General features: G+C 40.7%; 1 protein-coding gene across 4 annotated transcripts in view; it reads right to left on the bottom strand.

Moving 5' to 3' along the window:
• The window catches only part of Esyt2 (extended synaptotagmin 2), an 88,403-nt gene that overhangs the window by 41,930 nt on the left and 22,467 nt on the right, over positions 1 to 24,006 (bottom strand). For all 4 annotated transcript variants that reach the window (XM_052739182.1, XM_052739183.1, XM_052739184.1 and 1 more), the window contains exons 2-6: positions 14,639 to 14,680; positions 13,189 to 13,323; positions 10,877 to 10,953; positions 4,694 to 4,766; positions 4,398 to 4,487 (exon numbers count right to left, since the gene is read on the bottom strand). In XM_052739182.1, the coding sequence (XP_052595142.1) occupies positions 4,398 to 4,487; positions 4,694 to 4,766; positions 10,877 to 10,953; positions 13,189 to 13,323; positions 14,639 to 14,680 (417 nt within the window). The remainder of the gene's footprint in view (positions 1 to 4,397; positions 4,488 to 4,693; positions 4,767 to 10,876; positions 10,954 to 13,188; positions 13,324 to 14,638; positions 14,681 to 24,006) is intronic.

The following is a 24,006-nucleotide window of genomic DNA, read 5'->3' as shown; positions in this document are numbered from 1 at the left end:
ACTCTCCTTCGCCCTCACCACCAGGGCCAGCTCTCCAGCACTGCCCTGGTGAGGGGCGGGGCCAGGTCACTCAAGTGCCAAGGCTGGCAAGGGGTGGGGTCAGGGACAGCTGTGCCTTCAGAGCCAGCTCTACTGTGTTGCCCAGGCAAGGTGCAGGGCCCACTCTTCTACAGCTGGCAAGGGGTGGGGCCAAGTCTCCAGCATGCAACTTTCAGGGCCACTCTCCCATGCTGCTCAGGTGGGGCACAGGGCTAGCTCTCCTCCAGCACTCATTCATGCCTTCAGGGCAGGCTCCCCAGCACCCACTCCCATCAGGGCCACCTCTACTGTGCTGCCCAGGCACCCTTTCCTTCTTTTAACATTCCCTTTACTTAAAATATTTTAATTTCTGCCATCCTAGCCCACTAATATTCAAGTTCTTTCCATTATAACTCTAAAAGGAAGATACTTCTAGTCCACAAAGAAATGGCCAGTTCCTCTTTACCTGGCTGGAATCAGTCTCTCAAGATATTCAAATGAAGCAAACATGAACTGCTCTGTGGAGGACTTCTGGCAAAGACTTGACTTCATAATCTGTACTCTTGGGATATAAAGGAATCTGAAGACTCTGAGACACCTATAAATAAAGGTTTCTGAAAAAGAGCATACCTCCCACTGCCCCTTCTATAAGTCTGATTAGCTGATAAAAATATCCATGATTATAAGGCTGGAATGTTCCAGATCCAGAGTGTAATCATAATTTGTCTTGGGCTACCTTTAGCCTCCTTAATAGTCACTCCTTGCCCATGTCTGTATCTGACCTCACATCTTTGTGACTCACAGGGAAAATCTTTTTAGAATGTATTAAAGAGACTACCAGCTTTCACCAGTCAGAAGGCTGTGTCATCGACAGTATCTAAGGCCTACAGCAGAGATTTCTCCATGCTGCTTTAACCTGACTACCTAGTATTTGCACCAGTTACCTGAAAAGTGCTTTGATTTATGGTTTTGTTGTGTCACTATAAAAACTTCTTCAAACTGCTACCACATTTGGAACATGGAATTTGGGGTAAACTAAGTCTGTGTTCCCAGGTCAAGGTCACTCATAGTTGACTCCAGAATAAACTACCTTCTACCCCTCTTTGAGTTAAGAGTTGTATTTTTTTGCACTGACACAAGCCCTTCAGCTCATCCAAAACTACCTAGTTAGATTGAGTGCCCCGTACACGTCCAGTGACAAGAAGGAATCCTCTGGTTCTTCTAAATTATTATTTGTGGACGCACTTGTACAGATGCATGTGCATGTGAGCCTATGTGTACAGGCTGGAGGTCAACACTGAGTGCATTTCTCAATAGCTCTCCATTTGTAAGACCAGGTCTCTCACTGACACAGAGGTCACCAGCTTTCTAGACTGGCTGGCCAGTGAGCTTTGGAAAAATTCCTGTCAGTCTCCTCAACCTCCAGCCCTGGGTTTACAGACACATGCTACCACATCTGGGTTGTTTACACTGGTCTGGGTATCTGGGACAGGCTGTCACCTCAGTGAGGCACACAGCACATCTGGGTTGTTTACACTGGTCTGGGTATCTGGGACAGGCTGTCACCTCAGTGAGGCACACAGCACATCTGGGTTGTTTACACTGGTCTGGGTATCTGGGATCGGCCCTCACCTCAGTGAGGCACACAGCACATCTGGGTTGTTTACACTGGTCTGGGTATCTGGGACAGGCTGTCACCTCAGTGAGGCACACAGCACATCTGGGTTGTTTACACTGGTCTGGGTACCTGGGACAGGCCGTCACCTCAGTGAGGCACACAGCACATCTGGGTTGTTTACACTGGTCTGGGTATCTGGGACAGGCCGTCACCTCAGTGAGGCACACAGCAGGCACTTTACTGATTGAGTCATCTCCTTAGCCCTCCTTTCGGTTATCACAACTTTTTTAGTTTTCACTCCTAGGGATTCAAACCTATGGCCTGACTCCACCACTGAGCCGAGCCCTGCTGGTTATCAGAACATTTATCCAGACTTTTCTCCTCACCCTAGCACCTCTGTAGTGTCACTGAAATGCTAAGCCTATATTTAATTTTCTACCTGGTGCCAGCCATTGTAATAAGTTTTAAGAGCACAGACATTTAATGGAGACCTAGGCTTTAGTGCCACTCCTCTTTACAGTCAGGAAACGGAGACTCTGAGAAATGGAATGGCTGCTGGCACTGCAACAAGACAGGGAGACCAGACAGTGCAAAGTCGTCAGCCAGAGTCCACACGGCACTGTTCCCCGTCTCCAAAGCATCCCACCCCTATCCCACGTGAACTGTTCCCTTGGATTCAAACTTCATCATGTCAAGAATTTTTAGGGTCCCCCCACAATAAGTACCACATTATCAAAATTAATTAAACAACGAAATTGATCAACAAGCAGAAAACATGTAAGGGTTTTATACAAGTCTTTGGCACTAGTCTCTGAATCATTCGGGCAATAAAAAAATAGTAAAACTAAAAAGTTTTTCTGATTATATTTTTCACCAGGCTCAGGAAGAATTATTTGGCAGCTAACAGTAGTAAGTTCTCATATTTTCCAGTTGAAAGTAACTGAAAAAAATTCCCTTCCCTCTAAAGCATGTTCAGTGGTTTTATTCACCATATAAGGAAAAGGGTGATTCTGAACATTTCAACCTCATCCTTCTCTTCTAGGCATTCAAACGCCCTTTGGGAGTTAATACTGTAAGCTATTTTACAAGTGACTTCATTTGTGGAAGAACCAAACCAAGAAAGAGCACTGTTAAGTTTTGGGATGACTACAGATCTTGATTTTTTTACTCTAAGGGAGAGGATCTTTATATTAAGAATATTTTCAAAGACAGATAAATTAACATTTTTAGCAATTTATTAAAGAACTTTAAAAATAGTCATTAATGAAGTTAGTTCTTACATAAGCTGGCTTTAAAAAACTGGTAGGAGAAAAAAAGATGTATTTAAAATCTTTTATGAATTTATTTCTCAAAAATTTAATAAAGTAAAAATCAATAGATTCCTTGCTAGCTCTCTGAATTTTAATGTGAATGGTCCACTTAACCACACTGAAAATCAGAAGGTGGGGACAGCAGTGCTGGAGGCAACAGACGCATCGCCCTGCAGAAACAGAAGTGCACGCGCTGCACTCGGTCTGCAAACCCGTGCCTCCAAAACCAAGTGATACTTTCACGACGCCTTCTGAGCCAAATGATACACACTGACACCCCTATTTTAAACGACACGTGATGTCAGTGGTACCTCCCCAGAAGACTTGCCAAGGATCATAAGCAGTGTCCCTCTTAGGAGGCATCTCACAGAGCCCCTGACTCTGGAGACACATGTGCCCTTCACTTTAGCACTAACTGCTCCTACCATACAACTTACAATACTACAACGGAAACTTGTCGTGGAAGACAGACAGAAATATTCTAGAAATGAATGAAATAAAACGGCTCAAGACAGCATTCTGGAGAAAAGGAAAAGGGGAAAAAGTAGAAGACACGGTTACTATTTTCCCATTCATACAGACATTCCATCTCTGTAGTTGGGGGCTTGGGATGCACAGTAGGCAGCGGTGAGAAATGTGGTAGGGATGGGGAGCTCGGGCTCTGAGTGCAGGCTGAGCGCTTACCCAGCATGCACAAAGCCTGGGTCAGTTCTCAGCATTTAAAGAAAAGAGAAAGGCACTGAAGGCAGCACTAACCATAGGCTGAGGAGCTCAGGTAAGGGGAAAGAAGACTGTCTGGTAAGAGTGAGACACAGCTTTCTCTTCTTGTTTCAGAGCACTAACAACAAAAGAAGAAATTCTAAAAACATAAAGTGACAGCATCATCCTTAGCCAAGGACTAGAAGACCAAACAAAAACTCCATTTAAAAGCAGAACATATAAAGCTGTACCTCTAGTTCATCAAATATATCCCCCCCAAAAGAAGAAAATATATCTGAATGAAGGAGCATTTATCTCAGGAGGGGAGTCAGAGGGAGACACCTGTATCGGACTAACCTGGGTCTATGTGAGAGCTCCAGTACTTAATCCCTGGGTGACTCATACAGATACACCTCTTAAGCTCAGTTCCGGGTCAGTAAAAGGAAACAGTATCTAGCTTTACAAGTATGAGGATTAAGTAAGCAAATGCCATGAAATTGTACTTAGTGACCAGTCAAAGGTAGCTTTAACTTAGTTAACCATTTCTTTCCTCAATTCCACAAACAAACGTTTTGTTTATAAAGAGATCGAGCCTTTCCTTAAGGCATAAAGAAGTGAAACACTCAGGATTCATGCATAGAAGGGGAAGAGCTAAGACAGAATTTGTTCCTCCTCTTTATCCGTCTATGTTTCCATGTCACTGCCAAGAGAGGGAAGACAAACACGGCATCATGAAATAACTGTGTACTTACTGGTTTCCTAAGGAAGAAGATTGACAATGCTCCAACTAAAGGCATGTCTCCAATCAGAGGCTCCAGGATCACCCGCATTGTCCCATGAATCTGAACTCACATAGGAAATCACAAGTCAGAAAACACAGTTCTTCAAGGCTACTTGGTGACTTTTAAGCACATGGCTTCATACTTTACTCAACTACAACCATAAATACAAACTTACTTCAAAAACCTTCCTAGCTAATAAAAACTCCATAGCTTTTCTTTCTAAATACAGCCTAAAAAACTCTAAAATGAAAATGTGAAAAACTTACCTGAATACTTTTCACACCAGCTCTACAAAAATATCGTTTGATCTCCAAATCAATCTCACAATTTCCTACAAAACTAGCACAGAAAAATTCTGCATTACATACAGTGAACAGAATTAACTATTCTCTTTGTTATCTATTCAGATTAGGCATTGCAAAATACATAATCAAACAGAGTGACTGTAAAGTAGCCATACTCATACTGTAGGCAAAACTGATTGAAAAATGCAGCTTATACTCCAGGTTGCATGGATACATTGCTGCCAGGTTCAACACTGCTCTATCACCTGTGAGGAATACTATGCATTTGTTTTAGCTACACATGAAAATCTTAAAGTCAGATAGCCACACATGGCAGGCTGAAGCTGGAGGATTACCATATAAGACCCTGTCTCAAAAAAACCAAACAAAGTGGATGAGAATAGAGTTCAGTTGGTAGACTGATTGCCGAGCAGGCAAGAGGCTCTGGGTGTAATATCCAGCCTTGAATAAACAGGAATGAAGGGTGTGTTGGATTCTTTGCACTCAAAGGTATAAGCAGGAGAATGAAATCATTCTCAGCTACACAGAGAGCTCAAATTCTATCTCAAAAAGTAAAAAATTTAAAAGCATGTAAATATCCAGTTTCAAAGGTAAATATAAATAACAACGTGCAATTTCTGGAGAACTGCCCCCTTAATTTTTATTGATTCTTTGTGAATTTCACACCATGTACCCCAATCCCATTCATTTCCCAGTCCTTCCCATATCTGTCCTCCACCTCTGTAACCTTCTCCCAAAAGACAGAAAATAAAAATTAAAAAAAAATCTTGCTGTGAAAACTGTGGTATGTCAAGGTGTGTCACACAGCATATACTTCTGTCCAAACAACTGTTCATTGCAGTGAGTCACTGGTCCGCTTCAAAGCCTCTGGCTTCTGCTACACTACCAATACCAGAATCTCACTGGGACTCCACTCAGATAGCCTGTTGTTGCCGAGCCAAGGAGATCCTACAGCTTTGGTTCCACGGGACCGACCCCTTCATGAGATGGTAGGTGTTGGAGTGGGCAGACTCAGAGCCTTGGATCTGGGCCTGGGTGGCTGCTCCAGCTCTCTTGCACCCACACCACTGGGGCCAGCTCTCCTGCCCTACCCAAGCGAGGGGCGGGCCCAGCTCTCCAGCACCCATGCCACCAGAGCCACCTCTCCTGCACTGCCCAGGTGAGGGGTGGGGCTGGTAGAACACTCCTTTGATGGAAGGTGTTTTTATTTGTGTAACAAAACCTTTGTTTAAAACCCAAGAAAGGTTAGAGTTTATTTTGCCAGCAGTAGATCACCCACCTTTCTTCTTAGTCACAAAAATTCTCACTCAGATTCTAAAGGCTTTATGATGTTAAAGGTTAGAAACAGCTTGTTTTGAACCTTCACTTTTCTCAGTGATTAGTTTCAAACATAAATATGAAACAAATGGTTTTTTACTATGACAGTGCAAAGCAGGCATTTATTTCCAACATAAACATGAAATGTTGAATACATTCCTCATGGGATGGTGTGGGATTTGATTTGTTTTTGCTGGGGTTACTAATGCTATGATAAAACATCATGACAAAAGGCAAGTTGGGGAGGAAAGGATTTAATTCACTCACAATTCCATATGACACTTCATCAAAGGCATTGAGGGCAGGAACTCAAGCAGGGCAGAAACCTGGAGACAGGAGTTAATGCAGAGGCCATGGAGCGGTGCTGCTTATTGGCTTGCTTACTATATTTTCATATAGAACCCAGGACCACCAGCTTAGGAATGGTCCCACCTATAATGGGCTGGGCCCCCCCAGATCAATCACCAATTAGGAAAATGACCTACAGGCCTGCGTATAGCCTGGTCTTAAGGCGGTAGTGTCTCAAATTGCTGTCCTCTCCTTACAAATGACTCTAGCTTGTGTCAAGTTGATATAAAACTAGCTAGGACAACCCTCATTCTTCATTCTTAAAAGTACAGTTGGTATTAGCTGAGTGGTTGTGGTGCATACCTTTAATCCAAGCACTCAGGAGGCAGAGGCAGATGGATCTCTGTGAGTTCTAGGCCAGCCTGATCTATAGAGTGTGATCTAGGACAGCCAGGATTACACAACACAGTGAAACCCTGTCTCAAAGAACCAACCAACCAAACAAACAAAAAAGAAGTATGATATCATAAACCTATTTGTGCAAGTCTGGGGAATTTGATCAATCAAATCAGGAAGCATCTAAGCCAGTGGTTCTCCACCTTCCTAATGCTGTGACAATACAGTTCCTCATGTTGTAGTGACCTCCAACCATAAAACTGTTTTTTGTTGCTACTTCATAACCGTAATTTTGCTATTGAGCAGTGAGTGTCTCGGTTCTTAAGACCATTGGAAACATGCTTTCCAAAGGCAGTGAACCATAGATTGAGAACCATTGAGAATACACTGTATACAGATTCCTCACATTGAGAATTATTCTCTACCCTGTTGCTAAATTTACCAGTAACCTGCTATAAAATCATCATAAAAATTTTCCTTTTTAAACCAACATAAAACCTAACACATGTTCTCTTTATTTCCCAATTCTTTTCAACTTCCCCTCTATCTTGCTGCCAATGTAGTTAAGGTCTTTGTCTAAAACATACAAAATAGTAGAGTACATATGCTGCTAAAGCTGCATTTTCAAACTGATATCCATTAAAGGAATTACTCAAATGATTTGTTTAATGCTAGAACAATGAATGAGCACAAGGTTTCTATCCCCATGGAGCTTGTCATCTGCTCCATGGACAGACCCTGTGGGATACAGCCTAACCTAAGACACAGGTAGACTACTGTAGAGCTCATACGCAGGCCTGTTGGCAAGTCTTCTGCGGCTTGACTAACATAAGACACATAAACATGCCTGCTGTGGGATGTCTTTCTATATGCTGTGAATATGTGTTGCTGTGATTGGTTGATAAATAAAGCTGCATTGGCCTTGGCAAGGAAACTCAAAGGCAGGTGGGAAATCCAAGCAGATAATACAGAGAGAAGAAAGGAGAGAGGGACGCCAGCCCACCGCCCAAGGAACAACATGCCAGTAGACTGCTAACGCCAAGGCCATGCAGCAAAACACAGATTAATGGGTTAATTTAAGACAAAAGAGCTAGCTAGCAAGAAGCCTGCCACAGGCCATACAGTTTGTAAATAATATTAAGCCTCTGAATGATTATTTTACAAGCGGCTGGGGGACTGCAGGGCTGAGCAGGACCAGAGAAATCTTCTGACTACACATGTCTCCTCTTTTATTCCACTGATGACAATGGTATTTGCATAAGCATCCAATATTTTGGTTTTTTTTTTTTTTTTGTTTTTCAAGACAGGGTTTCTCTGTGTAGCTTTGCGCCTTTCCTGGAACTCACCCTGTAGCCCAGGCTGGCCTTGAACTCACAGAGATCCGCCTGTCTCTGCCTCCCGAGTGCTGGGATTTTAAAGATGAAGATTTTCCCATACCAAAGACATTCAACATTTCTTTCTAAAATAAAGATAATAGATACAAAGTCTAGCTCTTTTGTCTTAAATTAACCCATTAATCTGTGTTTTGCTGCATGGCCTTGGCGTTAGCAGTCTACTGTCATGTTGCTCCTTGGGCAGTGGGGTGGTGTCCCTCTCTCCTTTCTTCTCTCTGTATATCTGCTTGGATTTCCCACCTGCCTCTAATTATTATATTAATATACTCTGGAAATTCACAAATGATAAAAAAAATATCCTTCGTCTAGGCTCAAAAAAGCAGATTCAACTGCTAATAGCCATCTGTCTTGTTTGAGAATCTTTCACTGATACCCAGGGCTCACTGATTAAGGCTAGGCTGACTAGCCACAGCATAAGAGATCCTCTTGTCTCTGCTCCCTCGATCCTGGGATTACAAATGAACCACCATGCTTGTTTCCTTAGTGGGTTCTAGGGACTCAACAAAGCAACCATTTTACCAATGGAGCTGTCTATTGAACCTATTACAAGTGAAACTGTCCTTATTTCCTTTCAGTATTCTTTCACTGTTAATGTACAGAAATGCAATTGATTTAACTGCATTTCACTACTTGGCTAAAGTCATTTTAGTTTTATAAGGGTTTATTTTGTTTTTTTGAGACAGGGTCTCTGTGGTACTTTCAATGTAACTGGCCCCCATAATCTCATAGGGAGTGACACTATTAGGAGTGTGGCTTTGTTGGAGTGGATATGGCCTTGTTAGAGAAGTGTGTCACTGTGAGGCGGGCTTTGACGTTTCCTATGATCAGGATATCACCCAGTGTCTTGTTGCCTGCAAGATGTAGGATTCTTAGCTACTATTCCAACACCATGTCTGCCTGCATGCCACCATGTTCCCCATCATGATGATAACAGACTGAACCTCTAAACTGTAAGCGAGCTACCCAATTAAATGTTTTCCTTTATAAGAGTTGCTATGGTCATGGTGTCTCTTCATAGCAATAGAAACCCTAAGTAAGACAGTCTCACTCTGCTGCCCTGGCTGACTTGGAACTTGAATGTAGGCCAGTCTGCTTCTAGAGTGCTGGGATTGAATGCAAATACCATCACAACTGGCTTTAAAACTTTTTGTGGATTTTTTTTCTGTAAGATCTCATCATTTGTAAATACTGATTTTCAATCTGGATGCCTTTTATTTCATTGTGTTGTAATACAAATTGCTAAATGGTCTTATTAATAAAAAAAAACCCGGAGCCAGATATTGGGGTGAAAGCTGAAAGATCAGAGGAATAGAACAAGCCAGCCACAAGTTCTTACTGCTAGGAAATCCTCAACCCAAGAGAGAAAGAGCTACTTCTTGTATACTCATGCCTTATATACCTTTCTGTACCCTGCTATCTTACTTCTCTCTGCCCAGCGACATCATCTCCTGTCTGTCTGTATAGACCTCCAGACCTCTATGGTTAAGTAGCGCTGGGATTAAAAGCGTGTGCCACCATGTCTGGCTCTGTTCCCAGTGTGTCCTTGAATTCACAGAGATCTGGATGAATCTCTGCCTCCTGAAAGCCAGGATTAAAGGCATGTGCTACGACTGCCTGCCTCTATGTTTAATATAGTGGCTGGCTTTGTCCTCTGATCCCTAGGCAAGCTTTATTTGCTAGAGCACAAATAAAATATCACTACATTGTATTGTCTAACTTCTCTAGGCTGAACTTTTTTTTTTTTTATCATGAAGGAGTACTGAATTTTGTTAAATTCATCTTCTGTATCAACTGAGATAAGCATGAAGGACTCACTCCCACCATCCACACCACTTCCTTCTTAAAATAAAGTGGTGTGTTTTTCAGATTGGTTTTCATATCCTGAATCACATTTGCATTCTGGGAATAAATTCTACTTGTTGATAGTATATAATCTATGCTACTAGATTCAATTTGCTAATATTTTGTTGAGGGTTTTTATACTAAGGCTCATAAGGATTAATTATTAGATTATAGTTTTCTTGTAGAGCATATTTTTTTATAATTCAGTACATCTTTAGAAATTTATTTTATTTTATGTGTACGGGATGTTTTGTCTGCATGTATGTCTGTATACCCTGGTGTTTGCTTGGTGCCCATGGAGGCTAGAAGAGGGCATTGGATTCCCTGGGACTGGAGTTACAGATGGTTGTAAGCTGCTATGTGGGTGCTGGGAATCAAACCCAGGCTGTCTAGAAGAGTAGCAAGTGCTCTTAACTGCTGAGACATCTTTTCAGCCCCATTATATTTAAAGGTGTGTTACTTTTGTTTTTGTTACAGTTGTTTATCTCTGGGAAGCTGTGTTACTTTGTTTGTGCTCTGGAACGTTTGTTTAATGAATACAATACATTACAATATATATATATATATATATATTTGGTTTTCCAAGACAGGGTTTCTCTGTGTAGGTTTGCGCCTTTCCTGGAACTCGCTTTGGAGACCAGGCTGGCCTCGAACTCACAGAGATCCGCCTGCCTCTGCCTCCCAAGTGCTGGGACTAAAGGCGTGCGCCACCACCGCCCGGCACAGCCCCATTATATTTAATATATTTAATGAATGACAGTTATCTAGATTATAAGGAACTCAAAGGTTGTCAACATTTAGATCAAATTCCAATGAAGAGCAGACAAGAAATTCATTATATCTTCCATCTTATACATGCAGCTAAGTCAGTAGCCATGGCAAAAATATAACACAAATAAACACTTACCTAATCTGAAGGTCCAGAATAATTTGTCTTTTGTCTACATTTTCAGTATAAACCTTAACACCATTGACTCTAAGGGGCTGAAACAATAAACAGCTTAATTTAAAACAGAGAAAGGCTTAAAAGTAAACAAACTAAAACACAGCATAGATGTGACAACAACGCGCTTAGCATCAGACTACAAGTGTAATTCGGGTCTATAACACACTGTGTAACTTTGACATTTTATTAACTCATATTCCTCAGTTTTCTCATCTGTAAGACACAAATGACAGTGACAGCTAAGTGGGATGGCTGTGAAGTTGAATGACATACTGAATGGAGTACATTGCAAGGCATACAGTGAGTATTCAGTAAACATGGCACCAGTGTTGTTGTTAGCACATGTAATAAATACATTTGCTTTTATTTAAAGCTCCTTTTGCCCTCAACTCCTTCAGTTTAATCTGATCCTTTTCTTCTACTCTGTCTTTGTTAATAGTTCCCATTACTTTTAATTTATATTTTACAAGTTTTCACTTTAAAATTTCACAAAAATTTGGCTTTGAGTAGATAAAAAAAGACAAGGTATAGTTGAGTGTGGTAGTGCAGGCCTATAATCACAACACTTAAGAAGCTGAAACACAGGCTGGAGAGATGGCTCAGAGGTTAAGAGCACTGGCTGCTCTTCCAGAGGTCCTGAGTTGAATTCCCAGCAACCACATGGTGGCTCCCAACCATCTGTAATGAGATCTGGTGCCCTGGCCTGCAGGCAAATATGCAGGCAGAACACTGTATACATAGTAAAAAAAAAAAAAAAAAAAAAAAAAAGCTGAAACATGGGATTGCAGTTTAAGGCCAGTCTGAGCTATACAGACCCTGACCCTGTCTCAAAAAGAAAAATAATACTTAATATATGATACAGATAACTGACAATGCAACCACAAAAGACAGATCATAAGACATGCTACATTTCTTTTTTTTAAGACTTAATTTTACTTGTGTGTATGCTAAGGCATAAGAGAGTGTCAAATCTGCTGAGGTGGAGTCATAGGTGAGGATAAGCCAATTGTTGTGGGTAACTGGAATCTAACTTGGATCCTCAGTTAGAGATTTGAACCACTGAACATCTCCCTGACCTACAGTTTGTATTTCAAGGCCAGTCTGTGCTTCTTAGCAAGACTGTCTCAAAAAGCCAAAATATAGACCACCCCTCACAGAGGGGGAGGGAGAGAGGAAGAAGGAGAGAAAGGGAGAGACATAAAAGGAGGGGGGGACTAGTTGGGAAGAAGAGGGTCAACAGTAGTGGGAAGAGGATAGGAAAAGATAACTCAAGTATGAATATGGTACAATACATTGCATACAATACAATACAAACATGAAATTGCCAAAAATTTAAAAAATTAATAGTATAAATGCAAAAAGAACCTCAATATTTTCTCAAAATAATTATCATATGTTAGAATGTATTATTTAATCATAAATTTTCTATAATAAATATCAGTAAGAAATGATTTCTCATAACTTTTAGAAGATGCTGAAAAATTTAAAAATTTGGATGAAATCAAATTTAGTAATTTATATAGAAAAATATTCTTTAATAATATACAATTAAAACTGCATAAATATTAATGATATAATACATATGACATATGGAGAGGCAAAAATCATTGTTAAGTATTTGTTTTGTATGGATGGATGCTTTGCATGCATGTGTGTCTCTGCACTGCTGGCTGTCCTGGAACTCACTCTGTAGACCAGGCTGGCCTTGAACTCACGGAGATCTGTCTGCCTCTGCCTTCCAAGTGCTAGGATTAAAGGTGTGTGTCCCCACCTTTAATTTGGATTGATATTTTTTAAAGCTAGTTATCTGTATTTAAAATTGTCACTATAAAATAAGTCAAAGCAGGGCTGGACAAATGGCTCAGTGGTTAAGAGCACTTGTTGCTCTTCCGAAGGGCTTGAGTTTGGTTCCCAGCACCCACATCAGACAACTGTACAAATGCCTGTAACTCCATCTCCAGAGGCTCTGATACCATGTTCTGGCCTCCATGAACACCCGCATGCATGTATGGCATATTCTCACACAGACACACATAAACAAAAATAGAAATTAATTTAAAAAGTAAAACAGAAACAACAAAACAACAGCCCAGTGAGAGTGAGGCAAGAAGCAGGAAAAGTCAGAACCCGCCGTTGGGAAGAAGACCCTTCGTCTGCAGACTTTTAACTGGTCTTCTTCCTTCAGGGCCTGTGCAGTGCTCACACCGTTCTTATGCTTTCACAGCAATCCGACTGTGTGTGTGAGCAAGGACACTAAAGAAGGAAGGACTGACCTGCTGACCCACGTCCACTTTTGTGAAGCTGAAGGTGCTGAGGTGGGCATTTGCTCCCCGGACAGCTGGCTCTATGGTTTCTCGAAAGAGCTTCTCTATAAACTGACAAATAAAGGGCCACATGTGCTTTACAGTCTAGAAGGAAAAGGAACTCATGTTAAATACTTGTTATGATGTATGATACATAATTTAGTTGAGTCACTAAGAAAAATTATAATCATGTAGTCTATCAGAAACTGGCTTTGAAAACTAAAACAAAAGGGAGAAGTGGTCTTGTTATTCAAAAGCAGTCCCATCAAATGTGTTCTATACGTTAAGCATTTATTTCAACAATAAACTACTGATTAGACAATATGCTACAGGGATTAGTTCTTTTAGTTAGCTATTCTGTTTAAACAAGTCTGCATATCTAATAATCACTCAAAGTCCCATGGCTTCAACTGACTGTGGGAAAACTTAAGCTACGGCCAGACAGTGGTGGCACACACCTTTTTTTTTTTTTTTTTTTTTTTTTTGGTTTTTCGAGACAGGGTTTCTCTGTATAGCTTTGCGCCTCTCCTGGAACTCACTTGGTAGCCCAGGCTGGCCTCGAACTCACAGAGATCCGCCTGGCTCTGCCTCCCGAGTGCTGGGATTAAAGGCGTGCGCCACCACCGCCCGGCGTGGCACACACCTTTAATCCCCAGCACTCAGAAGGCAGAGGCAGGCAGATCTCTGAGTTTGGGGCCAGCCTGGTCTACAGAGTGAGTTCCAAGACAGCCAAGGGCTACACAGAAAAACCCTGTCTTAAAAACAAGCGAACACCAAAACCAAGACCAAAACTTAAGCCATAGATCTTGGGCTGGGAGGGTTGCTCAATGGCACACTTGTCTCTTTTGGGTGAGGCCCTTGGGTGATCTCAACACCACAACAAAACTAAACCAAACCAAACAAAAACTGTGTGGCCCTCAGTAACCACTCCTGCATTTTATAACCACATACTAACTTGTGCTATAGGGTGACTCCTGTCTAGGCTAGTGTCACTATATTGCCTTAGAGATTCTCAAAATACCAGACAAGAGAGTTTCAGCCTAAAGCTTACTGAAACAAAAACATCCATTAAAAGATATTATAGATGGGTAGTTCTTGGGAGTTATTTTTCTCTTTATATTATTTCTAGAATGTCTGCTTGTGATTTCTGTAAAGCAGATGTGAGCAGCCTCTATTCAAGAATGAAGACATGAAGCCAGATGCCAATGCCATGCAAGCACATGCATAAATCTTAGGTCGGTGACACAGTTCTTGCTCTTCCCAAGGGAAAATCACACTGCTTGCAACAGTCCTCTAGGGAACGGAAGCCTGCTCACTGCAATCTGAACTCCAATACCACCAAAACTGAAATTCCCAAACATGGGAAGATAGTCTCTGGCCCTCCAATTCCCAATGAATATTTAGAATATGCTAATCTTACCTTATTTAGCCATTCTGCTCTTTCAGTGTCTGGAAAATGAACCTGAGAGAGAAAAACACACACATGACTTAATTACTCCTGCCATTCATAAACAAAATGGCTCCTAGGCTATTTCATATTCTTATTGCTCTATGTTTATATAATGCCTCTTTAAAAACACTCTGCTCTAATGCTTTCTAACACTGTCTCAGAGAAAGGAAGTTGATGTGTGTGGTACCTTACTTGCCACATTCTGAGAACTTGGAGGGAAAGGGTTTGGGGCCCACAAATACCATCAGAGACTTCTCTGCCTCCCACCACCCAAGTGGGCATTCCCTGGCATCTGAAACATCAAAGTACAAAAAAAAAAAAAAATGCCTTCTTGCATTTTTAAAAATAATATTATCATTGCCATCATTCTGGTAGAAATCTGAACTCAGGCTTCAAAATCCATCTCTTCTTTTTGCTTTCCCTTTTTAGCCCTAGCCAGACGACTTCTATATGCAAGGGTCATCTCTACCAGTCTCCTGCCCTCTCCCATATGATCCCAATGCATACTGTGATCATAGTTCTCCATAGGCAAGGCCTACATATTGGAAAAGTGATTTAAAATGCAAAAAGAAGCCTACTTAAAAAGTAGGTGAAGAATGTTTTCTTTGTTGATGCAGCTAAAATAAAACATCTTTCCAAAGGACGATAGTGCTGTTTTTGGCCACAAGGGAACTTTCGAAAGAAGAGCACACAGGCCACACATAGTTTTGATTTGGTGGTACAGTGGATCATAGGAGACTTTGTACTGGTGACTGAGAAGATCTGATGCACAGAACTTTCCTGAGTTACAAAGAATCCAGTACAATAATGCTGTCTTCTGGCTGAAGGAAGTGGAACCCGAGCTGAACAGGATATAGTCTCAAGGGGTGGGGTATGGCTTCCAAGGTTTCTGAGACCCAACTGTACTTCTCAAGTTTGATTATGAGAACAAACAATAGAAAAAAGGGCCTAGCAGGAGCCAATCCCTGGACACAGGATAGGTCACTATCAAGCCATTGATCACAGACCGCTTATACTGGCTCAGAAGTCCTGAGTGAGTGACTGCAAAAAAAGAACAAGCAGGGGCAGTGACAATGGTGGTGTTATGGGTTCCCTCTGGGTCTACAAACAAGCCTACCCAGGCCTTACTTCCCTTGAGCCACATAATACCACAAGACAAGCTAGAGTGGAAATAGTCATTTCTAAATTAGGTAAGCATAAATTAATTGGCGTGGGGTGGGGTGCAAAAACCTTCCCAAATGGAGACAATGACTTAGAAGTTAGGGAAGCAATGTCCAACAAGGTAAAAGGTCAGTCAGTGGACTGCTACACATTTGCTTAACTCTAGATGCTGTGCTCTGTCATCACTGAGGGGCAAATTTTAACCCAGGTCAAACAGTGCACAAGAAAGGGGTACACTTCCCCAGGGAACAGGAAGAAATTTGGTGCTTACAGTGAGGGACTCGAGTGGACAGGCTTGTTAGACTTACCAAATTAGGTAAAGAATTAATTCATTTGCAATCAGGACTTTGCCATTTCTTTACATCACTTTGAAGCAGTTTAGCACTTTAAAAGTCTGATCAGGAATGGGACAGTTAGTGGCAGGCAGAGCATTAAAACAGGTATTTGGTACTGGATCTTTCTAATTTATTGTGAGGCTCTTTCCCATTCTACCTTTTCCTTCTAAGCCAACCAACCACTAGGAGCAATGGAAAGAAAGATCAAAAGGCACCATCTGTTGCTGACACGGGAACTTGTGCAGTACAGATGCACTCTAACTTCTGTAATTTCAGAGTGAATACCAAAGTCACATTTCTGCAGCACCTAATTTTTGAATATACTTGCCCTCTGATGTCTGATGTCCTCACCTGCTTCCCCCAAGGCTTCTCTTGCCTGGCCTCCCAACTACTAAATTTAGCTAACCGAATAATATTCTAGAAAACAGGAACTTCCTTTTCAGTTCACCTTACTGAAGGCTTTGAAGGCCTACAGTTTATCAGTTTAACTTCCTCAGCTCAAGCTTCAAAGGCAGTGCAGTCATATAATTCTTTGGGCCACACCTCAAAGGCCCCATTTTCACATCCTGTTGAGTACAGCCAGAGGAGCCATGGCTGTGGACATGGAATGATGCTCTTCCCCACTTTCTCTTCCTGCCATCTCTTCCTCAAGCGCCAACTCACTTCTGTTGTGGCTAGCTTCCCACATAACACTTTACCCGTGAAGACCAATCAGTCCTCCACTCACAGTGCTGCAATTTCTGTAAGTCAGCATTTGCCACAACATGACCTGGAACACTCTGTAATAGACTCAGGGTTAGAACTTCCTCCTACCTCCAGAACTATCCCTTAAAATCACTGGACCATACGAGCAGATCTTCTACTGAACATCAGAGAATTCCTATTCATAGGCATTCTGTAACATAATTTACCAGTTAAACAAGGAAGTATTAGTCTCTGTATTTTTCAGTCAGTATACTACACTTAATCATATTTGTAAATACCATCAAATGACCCTCAAAAAGGTTAAGAAAGGACTATGTTCAGTAATACAAGCTACAGCCAGATTTCCAACCAATAAAAAAAAGTGATTAATAGGGGTCATGCAATCTTAAAACATTGTTTGCACAGACATATATGTGTGTATTTATATACGTCTGTTACATATATTTACATATTTATTATATATACACAACAAAATATTTTTAATTCAAACAATACAAAAATGCATATGAAACTAGAAACAAAGTGTGGTGATATATTTGTAATCTACGAAATAAAGCTTGCCTGAAGATCAGAGGACAGAGCCAACCACAGAGTTAGTCACAGAGGTCAGGCAGTGGTGCCTCACACCTTTAATCCTAGCACTCAGGAGGCAGAGGCAGAGATCTGTCTGGATTTCTGTGAGTTCAAGGCTACTGGGCTACATGAGATTAATCCAGTCTAAAAGACAAACAGCCAGGCAGTGGTGGCTCACACCTTTAATTCCATCACTTAGGATCACATACCTTTAATCCCAGCACTAGGAAGGTTGAGACAGGAAGTGATATGGCTGGACAGAGAAAGGAATATAAGGCAGGAGGAGACAGGAACTCAGTCTTTTCAGACTCTTGCAGGCTGAGGAGTTGCTGAGATAAGAGGTGGCTTGCTCTGCTTCTCTGATCTTTCAACTTTCACCCTGATATATGGCTCTGGGTTCTTATAAGACAATTTAGAATTCACGTAACAACAAAGAAAATGAATCTGGATTTTTCTTCTCTGTTGTCACAGTTTTGAATTCTTTGTGAGAGCCAAAAATTAATTTGCTAATCATTACTGTATTTAAAGATCAAGAAATGTTGCAAGCTAGGTATGTTGGAATACATCTGCAATCCAAAAGGAGGCAGGAAAAGGTGAGGCTAAGTTACTAGAGAGATACTGTCTCAAATCAAAAAGGAAAGAAAGAAAAGAGAAAAAGAAAGAAAATGTTTCTAACATAGAAGTACTATTTTTAATAAAATAATTAAAATTATGTGAAAATATAATTTTCACAAATTAAAACAATTTAATTATACTAGAAGAGAATAATACTGTGATGTAGGGTTTTTTTTAAATGTAAGTATTCTATCCCAAATTTGAAAGAAGATTCTAATACATTAAATTAATCAAACATATTGCTGATAATATATTAAAATGCAATGACTCCTGAGAGTGTTCCAGAGTAGGGGCTTTCCTACTCTCCAACACTGACTGCTCAGGGGTCTGCTAATGCACCAGTGAATTATTGCTCTGACATGCTTTGGCCATGGATGAGGATATTCAAGCTCATATAGAAAAGCTTCTCTATTCACAGCTGTGCACCATAATAAAAACCATCACTGACACTTGTGGATCTTGACTTTCCTCAGTGTTTTCTGCCACTGCATGACTCTAACTACTACTGCACACAGGCTGGATGCTCTCCCTAAAGAACTCATGTACACATCATTGAGAGACTTGCTTTGGAGAGGGAAGAGCACTGGGAGGGATCTGACCTTACCTGGATGGTTTACTAACATTCCACAATTAGATAATGTGCATGTGTATACACACACACACACACACACACACACACACTCCCTGACTCTGCCCTTGAATCTCTTAGAGCCCTTTGTAGACAGGAATGCTACAGTAGGACAAAAAGCAAGGAAAAAAATTTAAAGGACTAAGAACGAAAAGAGCCCCTTACCGCAATCCTAGTCTGGTTTAAGTAATTCACATGTTTAGAGCCAAAAATTTAGACAAAACTGATGAAAACCCTACACAGCCCGTCTGAAAAGCTGACTAAACTACCACAAGAACCATTCTTACAATCAAAACGTAAGAGCATAATGACTTTCAAAATCTTAGGACTCCTTTTTCATCTGTAAACTTATACAATAATTGTAAACCACCTTATAGCCTCACTTGAAAGAAAATCCTTCAGATAAGAGAGGTAAGAACTTGTGGCTGGCTTGTTCATTCAGCTTCTCTGATCTTTCAGCTTTCACCCTAATATTTGGCTCCGGGTTTTCTATTAATAAGACTGTTTAGCAATTTGTGTTACATTAATCAATCACAGCTACTTAATGAAACCTTCTTGCAAACCCAAGAGGACAGGGTTGCAATGATTCCAGGCTGTTGAACATGTCGAGTTGTGACACTGAAGTTCTGTGTCCCTTCCCAGACCATCCCCTATGTATCTCTTTATCTGGCTGGTTGTCTATATCCATTGTATCCTTTGTAACAGCCATTATAATAACCCAGTAAACATATTTCTGAGTTCTGTAAGCCATCCTAGTAAATTAACAGAATCCCAGATGGGAATTGTAGGAACCCAAGGTGTAACAGGTCAAAAGCTCACATGACAATTTACTACTTGCAACTGGTTTCTAAGTGGGGAAGAGAGAATTGTGGGACTGAGTTCTTAGCGTGTAGAATCTGACACTAACTTCATGTAGACAATGTCAGAAACAAACTGAAATATAGGATACCCAGCCAGTGCCTGCTGGAGAACTGCTTGGTTACGGGAAATCCTTCCACCCACCACATTTAATGACCTGAGGTAAATTATACTGAATGTGAGAGTAAGAAAAGAGTTTAATTTTCATTTCTACCAGACCAAACAGAGAGGGGGAAGGGACGAGAGGGAGAGTGAATGAGAATGAGAATTCTAAGTCACATCAATTCTCTGTGGCTCGCAGGGGAAGGAAGGAAGGAAGGAAGAGTATGGACAAATCTGAAAACATGCTCTGGCCATATAAGCAGGGCTGCCTTTACTTTACAGGCCACACTGCGATATCCAAGTGCCGGCCAGGGAAATGTGTGAAGTCACTATGGAAGGAGACTCTGCTGTGCTCATCTTCCTGGAGGTAACAAAGGAGCCTGCAGCAGTGAGCTGACCTACAAAGCTGACATTTATTGGGATTATTGGAAAGGCACTCAATCATTCTGAGGTTTTAATTTACAAGCCAGTACCTTAAAATTGCCAAAGAAATAAGAAAGTGAATATGTCAAATTTAAAGAAAGCAAATCTGATACCAAATTTAAAATTCTGTTCACTAATTTTAAAAATCTGTTTCTAACTAATACATATTCATAAACATTTGTTTGTCCTGCACAAAACAGAATTTAAAGTAGCAAAAAACACAGAAAAAAAAACCCACGAAGATACAGACATAACAGAACGTATGTTCCTAAATCATACAAAGTTCAAGAACACAGAATATGTAGTTTCAAATCTGATCCTCCAAAGAAAAAGTTAAAAAAAAAATCACAAATGTCCTTTATTTCAAAGTTTCAATTATAAAACTTTTATATTATCTCTGAGAAGCATAAATAATCACTGTAACATTATCTATGTTTCTATCATATCTAAGAGTTGACACTGTCAAAAAAATCTTTTAATGCTATGTTTAAAAAGAACAAAAGCCTATTTGGATTCTAATATGCTATTGATATTACCAAGTTGTTTTATGTAGAAAAACTGGACCAAATACATAAAGGCTGAACATGTTAACTGAAGCCAGGAACTCTACATAGAATACCTAATTTAGTGCTCACAAAGACCTTTGGAAAGATCAATAGCTCTAATAAGATAACACAAATGACTGGAGACACACGAAAAGAAATCCAGATCCAGGGGATTCTAAGGTCCTTCTTGTTATACCTTGCTAAAATAGAAAAGATCAAATAAATTTATAAAATGGTCAAATTTTCCTAATTGAATATTTTCTCATTTTTCTAGTATTAACAATTTTGAATACTATTTAGAACCAAAGTAAAATAAAATGAATGGCTTTCTTCAAATACTCCCCTTGGAAACCAACATTAATAATGAGCACTTGCATAGAACGACATACAAATTCCACTAAACACAGATAGAAGCAATTGTAACTGCAAATATCATAGCAGGCACATTCCTGGGAAAGCAAGGTATGCTTTAAGATCCATTAGTATCAGTGGTGTTGAAGCATACAGTATAAATTAATTCCATGGACTCATTCCTTTAAAAAAAAATCTGGATTAAGTTTCAAGGGATTATATGAAGAAATATACCATATCTAGTTCAGTTATAGCTGAAACTACTTAGAGTTGGTACCTATAAATAACTAAAAAGATACATAAATACAATGATCATTTTACTAGCCAAGTGTCATTAATCAAATGGTAAACTGGCCAATCAAATTATTTTATTCATATTCTCGTTCATTTCAAGGAATACTAGAGGTGAAGGAAGAGTGTTGCCGACAGTCTAGCATAGCTGCTGGAGCTGGGGAGGTACCAGGCATCAGTCAGACTATGAGCAGGGCCCGGTAGTCACAGCTCAACTGCCCCACCTTCAGCCCTAGCACACAATTGGGTGACAAGGTTGCACACCATCTGTGCTAGCTAGTTTTGAGGCCAATTTGACACAATTTAGAGTCATTTAATGAGGAGAGAAACCCCAATTGAAAAAATGCCTCCCTAAGATAGGGCTGTAGGCAAACCTGTAGGGCATTTATTTAAATAATGATTGATCTGGGAGGATATAGCCCATTGTGGGTGGTGACACCTCTGGGATGGCAGTGCTGGATGCTATAAAGAAAGCGGGAGGAACAAGCCATGAGAAGCAAGCCAGTAAGCAGCACTCCTCCATGGCCTCTACATCAGCTCCTGCCTTCAGGTTCCTGCCCTGTTTGAATTCCTGTCCTGACTTCCTTGGATGATGAACTGTGATGTGGAAGCATAAGCAGAATAAACCCTTTCCTCCTCAAGTTGCTTTTGGTCATAGTGCTTCATCACAATAATAGCAACACTAACTAAGACACCATCTTAATGCAACAACCATCCACGGATCCCACTAAAGTAAGTAAGTAAACAAAAAGATTTAAGCAGGTAGTTTTGTTTCCCTGCCCTCTTAGTATAATCTCAAAAATAGATTAGTAGATGAGACAAACCAGCTCAACAGAAACATGAGTTCTAAGAAAACCCAAGACTCCTGTTTTTTCTTAATATTTTTATTTCTGTGTATATGTTTATTATGTCTTTATGAATATATGCCATATGTGTGGGGACCTATGGAGGCCAGAAGAAGTTACAGGAAAGTCTAGCCCCAGTTTCATATCTCCTCCAACAAAGCTACATGTCCTGTGATGGCTATTTTCAGTTGTCAACTTGACTACATCTAGAATTAAAACCCAAGCATCCTGGGCACAATTGTGAGGGATCTTTCCTTAATCATTTGAAGTGAGATGGTCCACTTTTAATCTGAATCTTTTGGGGTGGGAAGATCCATCTTTAATCCCGATCTTTTGAGGTGAGAATATCCACCTCTAATCTGGGCCACACCTTCTGCTGGCAGCCTATATAAGAGCATGAGAGAAGGAAGTTCTCTCTTTCTTTGCCTGCTTGTGCTCACTCTCCCTGGCAAGTCATTCCTTCACTGACATTAGAGCCTTTTTCTCTGAGATTCCTAGGTATACTGAAGACCAGCTGGGACATCCAGCCTTGTGGACTGAAAAACTTCCGGATTCTTGGACTTTCCGTTGGTAGACAGCAACTGTTGGACAAGCTGGACCACAGCCTGCAAGCCACTCTAATAAACCCCCTTTCTATATCTATATATAGATTTATTCTATAAGTTTTGTTCCTCTAGAAAAACTTAATACACCTCCTAAACCTTCCATCATTTCTGGTGATTAAACACTCAAATACATAAGCCTATGGGGACCATTTTTATTCAAACCACCACGCAACTATTTTTTTTTAATTTTGCTTATTTTAGGAGTATAGTAGTCTTTAAAAAATACAGCAAGGTATGTGTAATTAAAAACAATCATTTTAGCCATTATAACTGTATTATTGACATCGAACACGCCCTACTTGTTAAGTCTCAAACCCTGAGACAAATGGCTGAAGTGACTATTTAACATCAAAGTGGACCTGGTCACCAGATTTTCCCAGCATCCCTCAGTTCCTACCTGTTACAAGGTATGGCTGGCATACGCAGCCCTCTAGCCTGAACTTTCCAGCCCAGGGCCTGGGCTGCCCTTCCCCCAGCAGCTCTTGCATATATAATCCAGCTGTTTTGGTTCCCTGGCCTTTTCATCTACCCTTTACTTTTCTGGCCTCTTGGTCTGGATTTCCCCTCTCCCCTCCCCACTCTCCTCACATGGCCCAGCTTAGTCTGGTGATGTTCACTGTGGACTCTTCCAGATGTCCCTGCCTCTGGCTATGCTCTCCCTTTATCTACAGTAAACCTTCTCCTCCATCAAACCTAGGACCAGTCATGTCCTTTCCTCTTTTATTTCTTTTTTTCATTCATCTGGTGCTGAAACCAGGGACTGACCCGGGCTTTTTCCATTCACTACTACTCTGCAATTTCTACCACAATCCATCTCTAAGTCCTTTTCATCTTACCACTGGTTCAGTAATTTCAATCAGGTATTTCCTAAAACACAACAGAACCAAGTAAGTATTGCTAGAAGCCAAGAAATAAATTATTAGTTTAATTCAGAACTAATCAGAAGAGTAATCAACAGAGTAACCAAGAGTAACCAACATTTAGTTATCTATTTGGTCCTTAAAGAGTACCTATGTGAGTCTTTGTGGTGAGTAAGGAAGAAAACCCCACCACTATAAATCCCAAATTATCTTTCATGTGGGTTATATGTCACAACTGAGTATGCAGTGAAACAATAAAGATAAAACATGCATGTGAACAGCTCAGACCTCACACACACACTGTAGACACACATATGGAGGTGTGCACGCACGCACACACACACACACACACACACACACACACACCCCTGAAAACACTGCTAGGAGTTGTCCACACAAGAAGGACTTGAGGTGCTAACTTCAGAGAAGGGGCTGTTGGAA

Source organism: Peromyscus californicus, unplaced genomic scaffold, assembly GCF_007827085.1.
Source record: "Peromyscus californicus insignis strain IS unplaced genomic scaffold, ASM782708v3 Scaffold_15__1_contigs__length_86483966, whole genome shotgun sequence".
Classification (NCBI taxonomy): Eukaryota; Metazoa; Chordata; class Mammalia; order Rodentia; family Cricetidae; genus Peromyscus; species Peromyscus californicus.
Note: the sequence above shows the minus strand (reverse complement) of the source record. Positions and strands in the feature narration are given on the sequence as shown.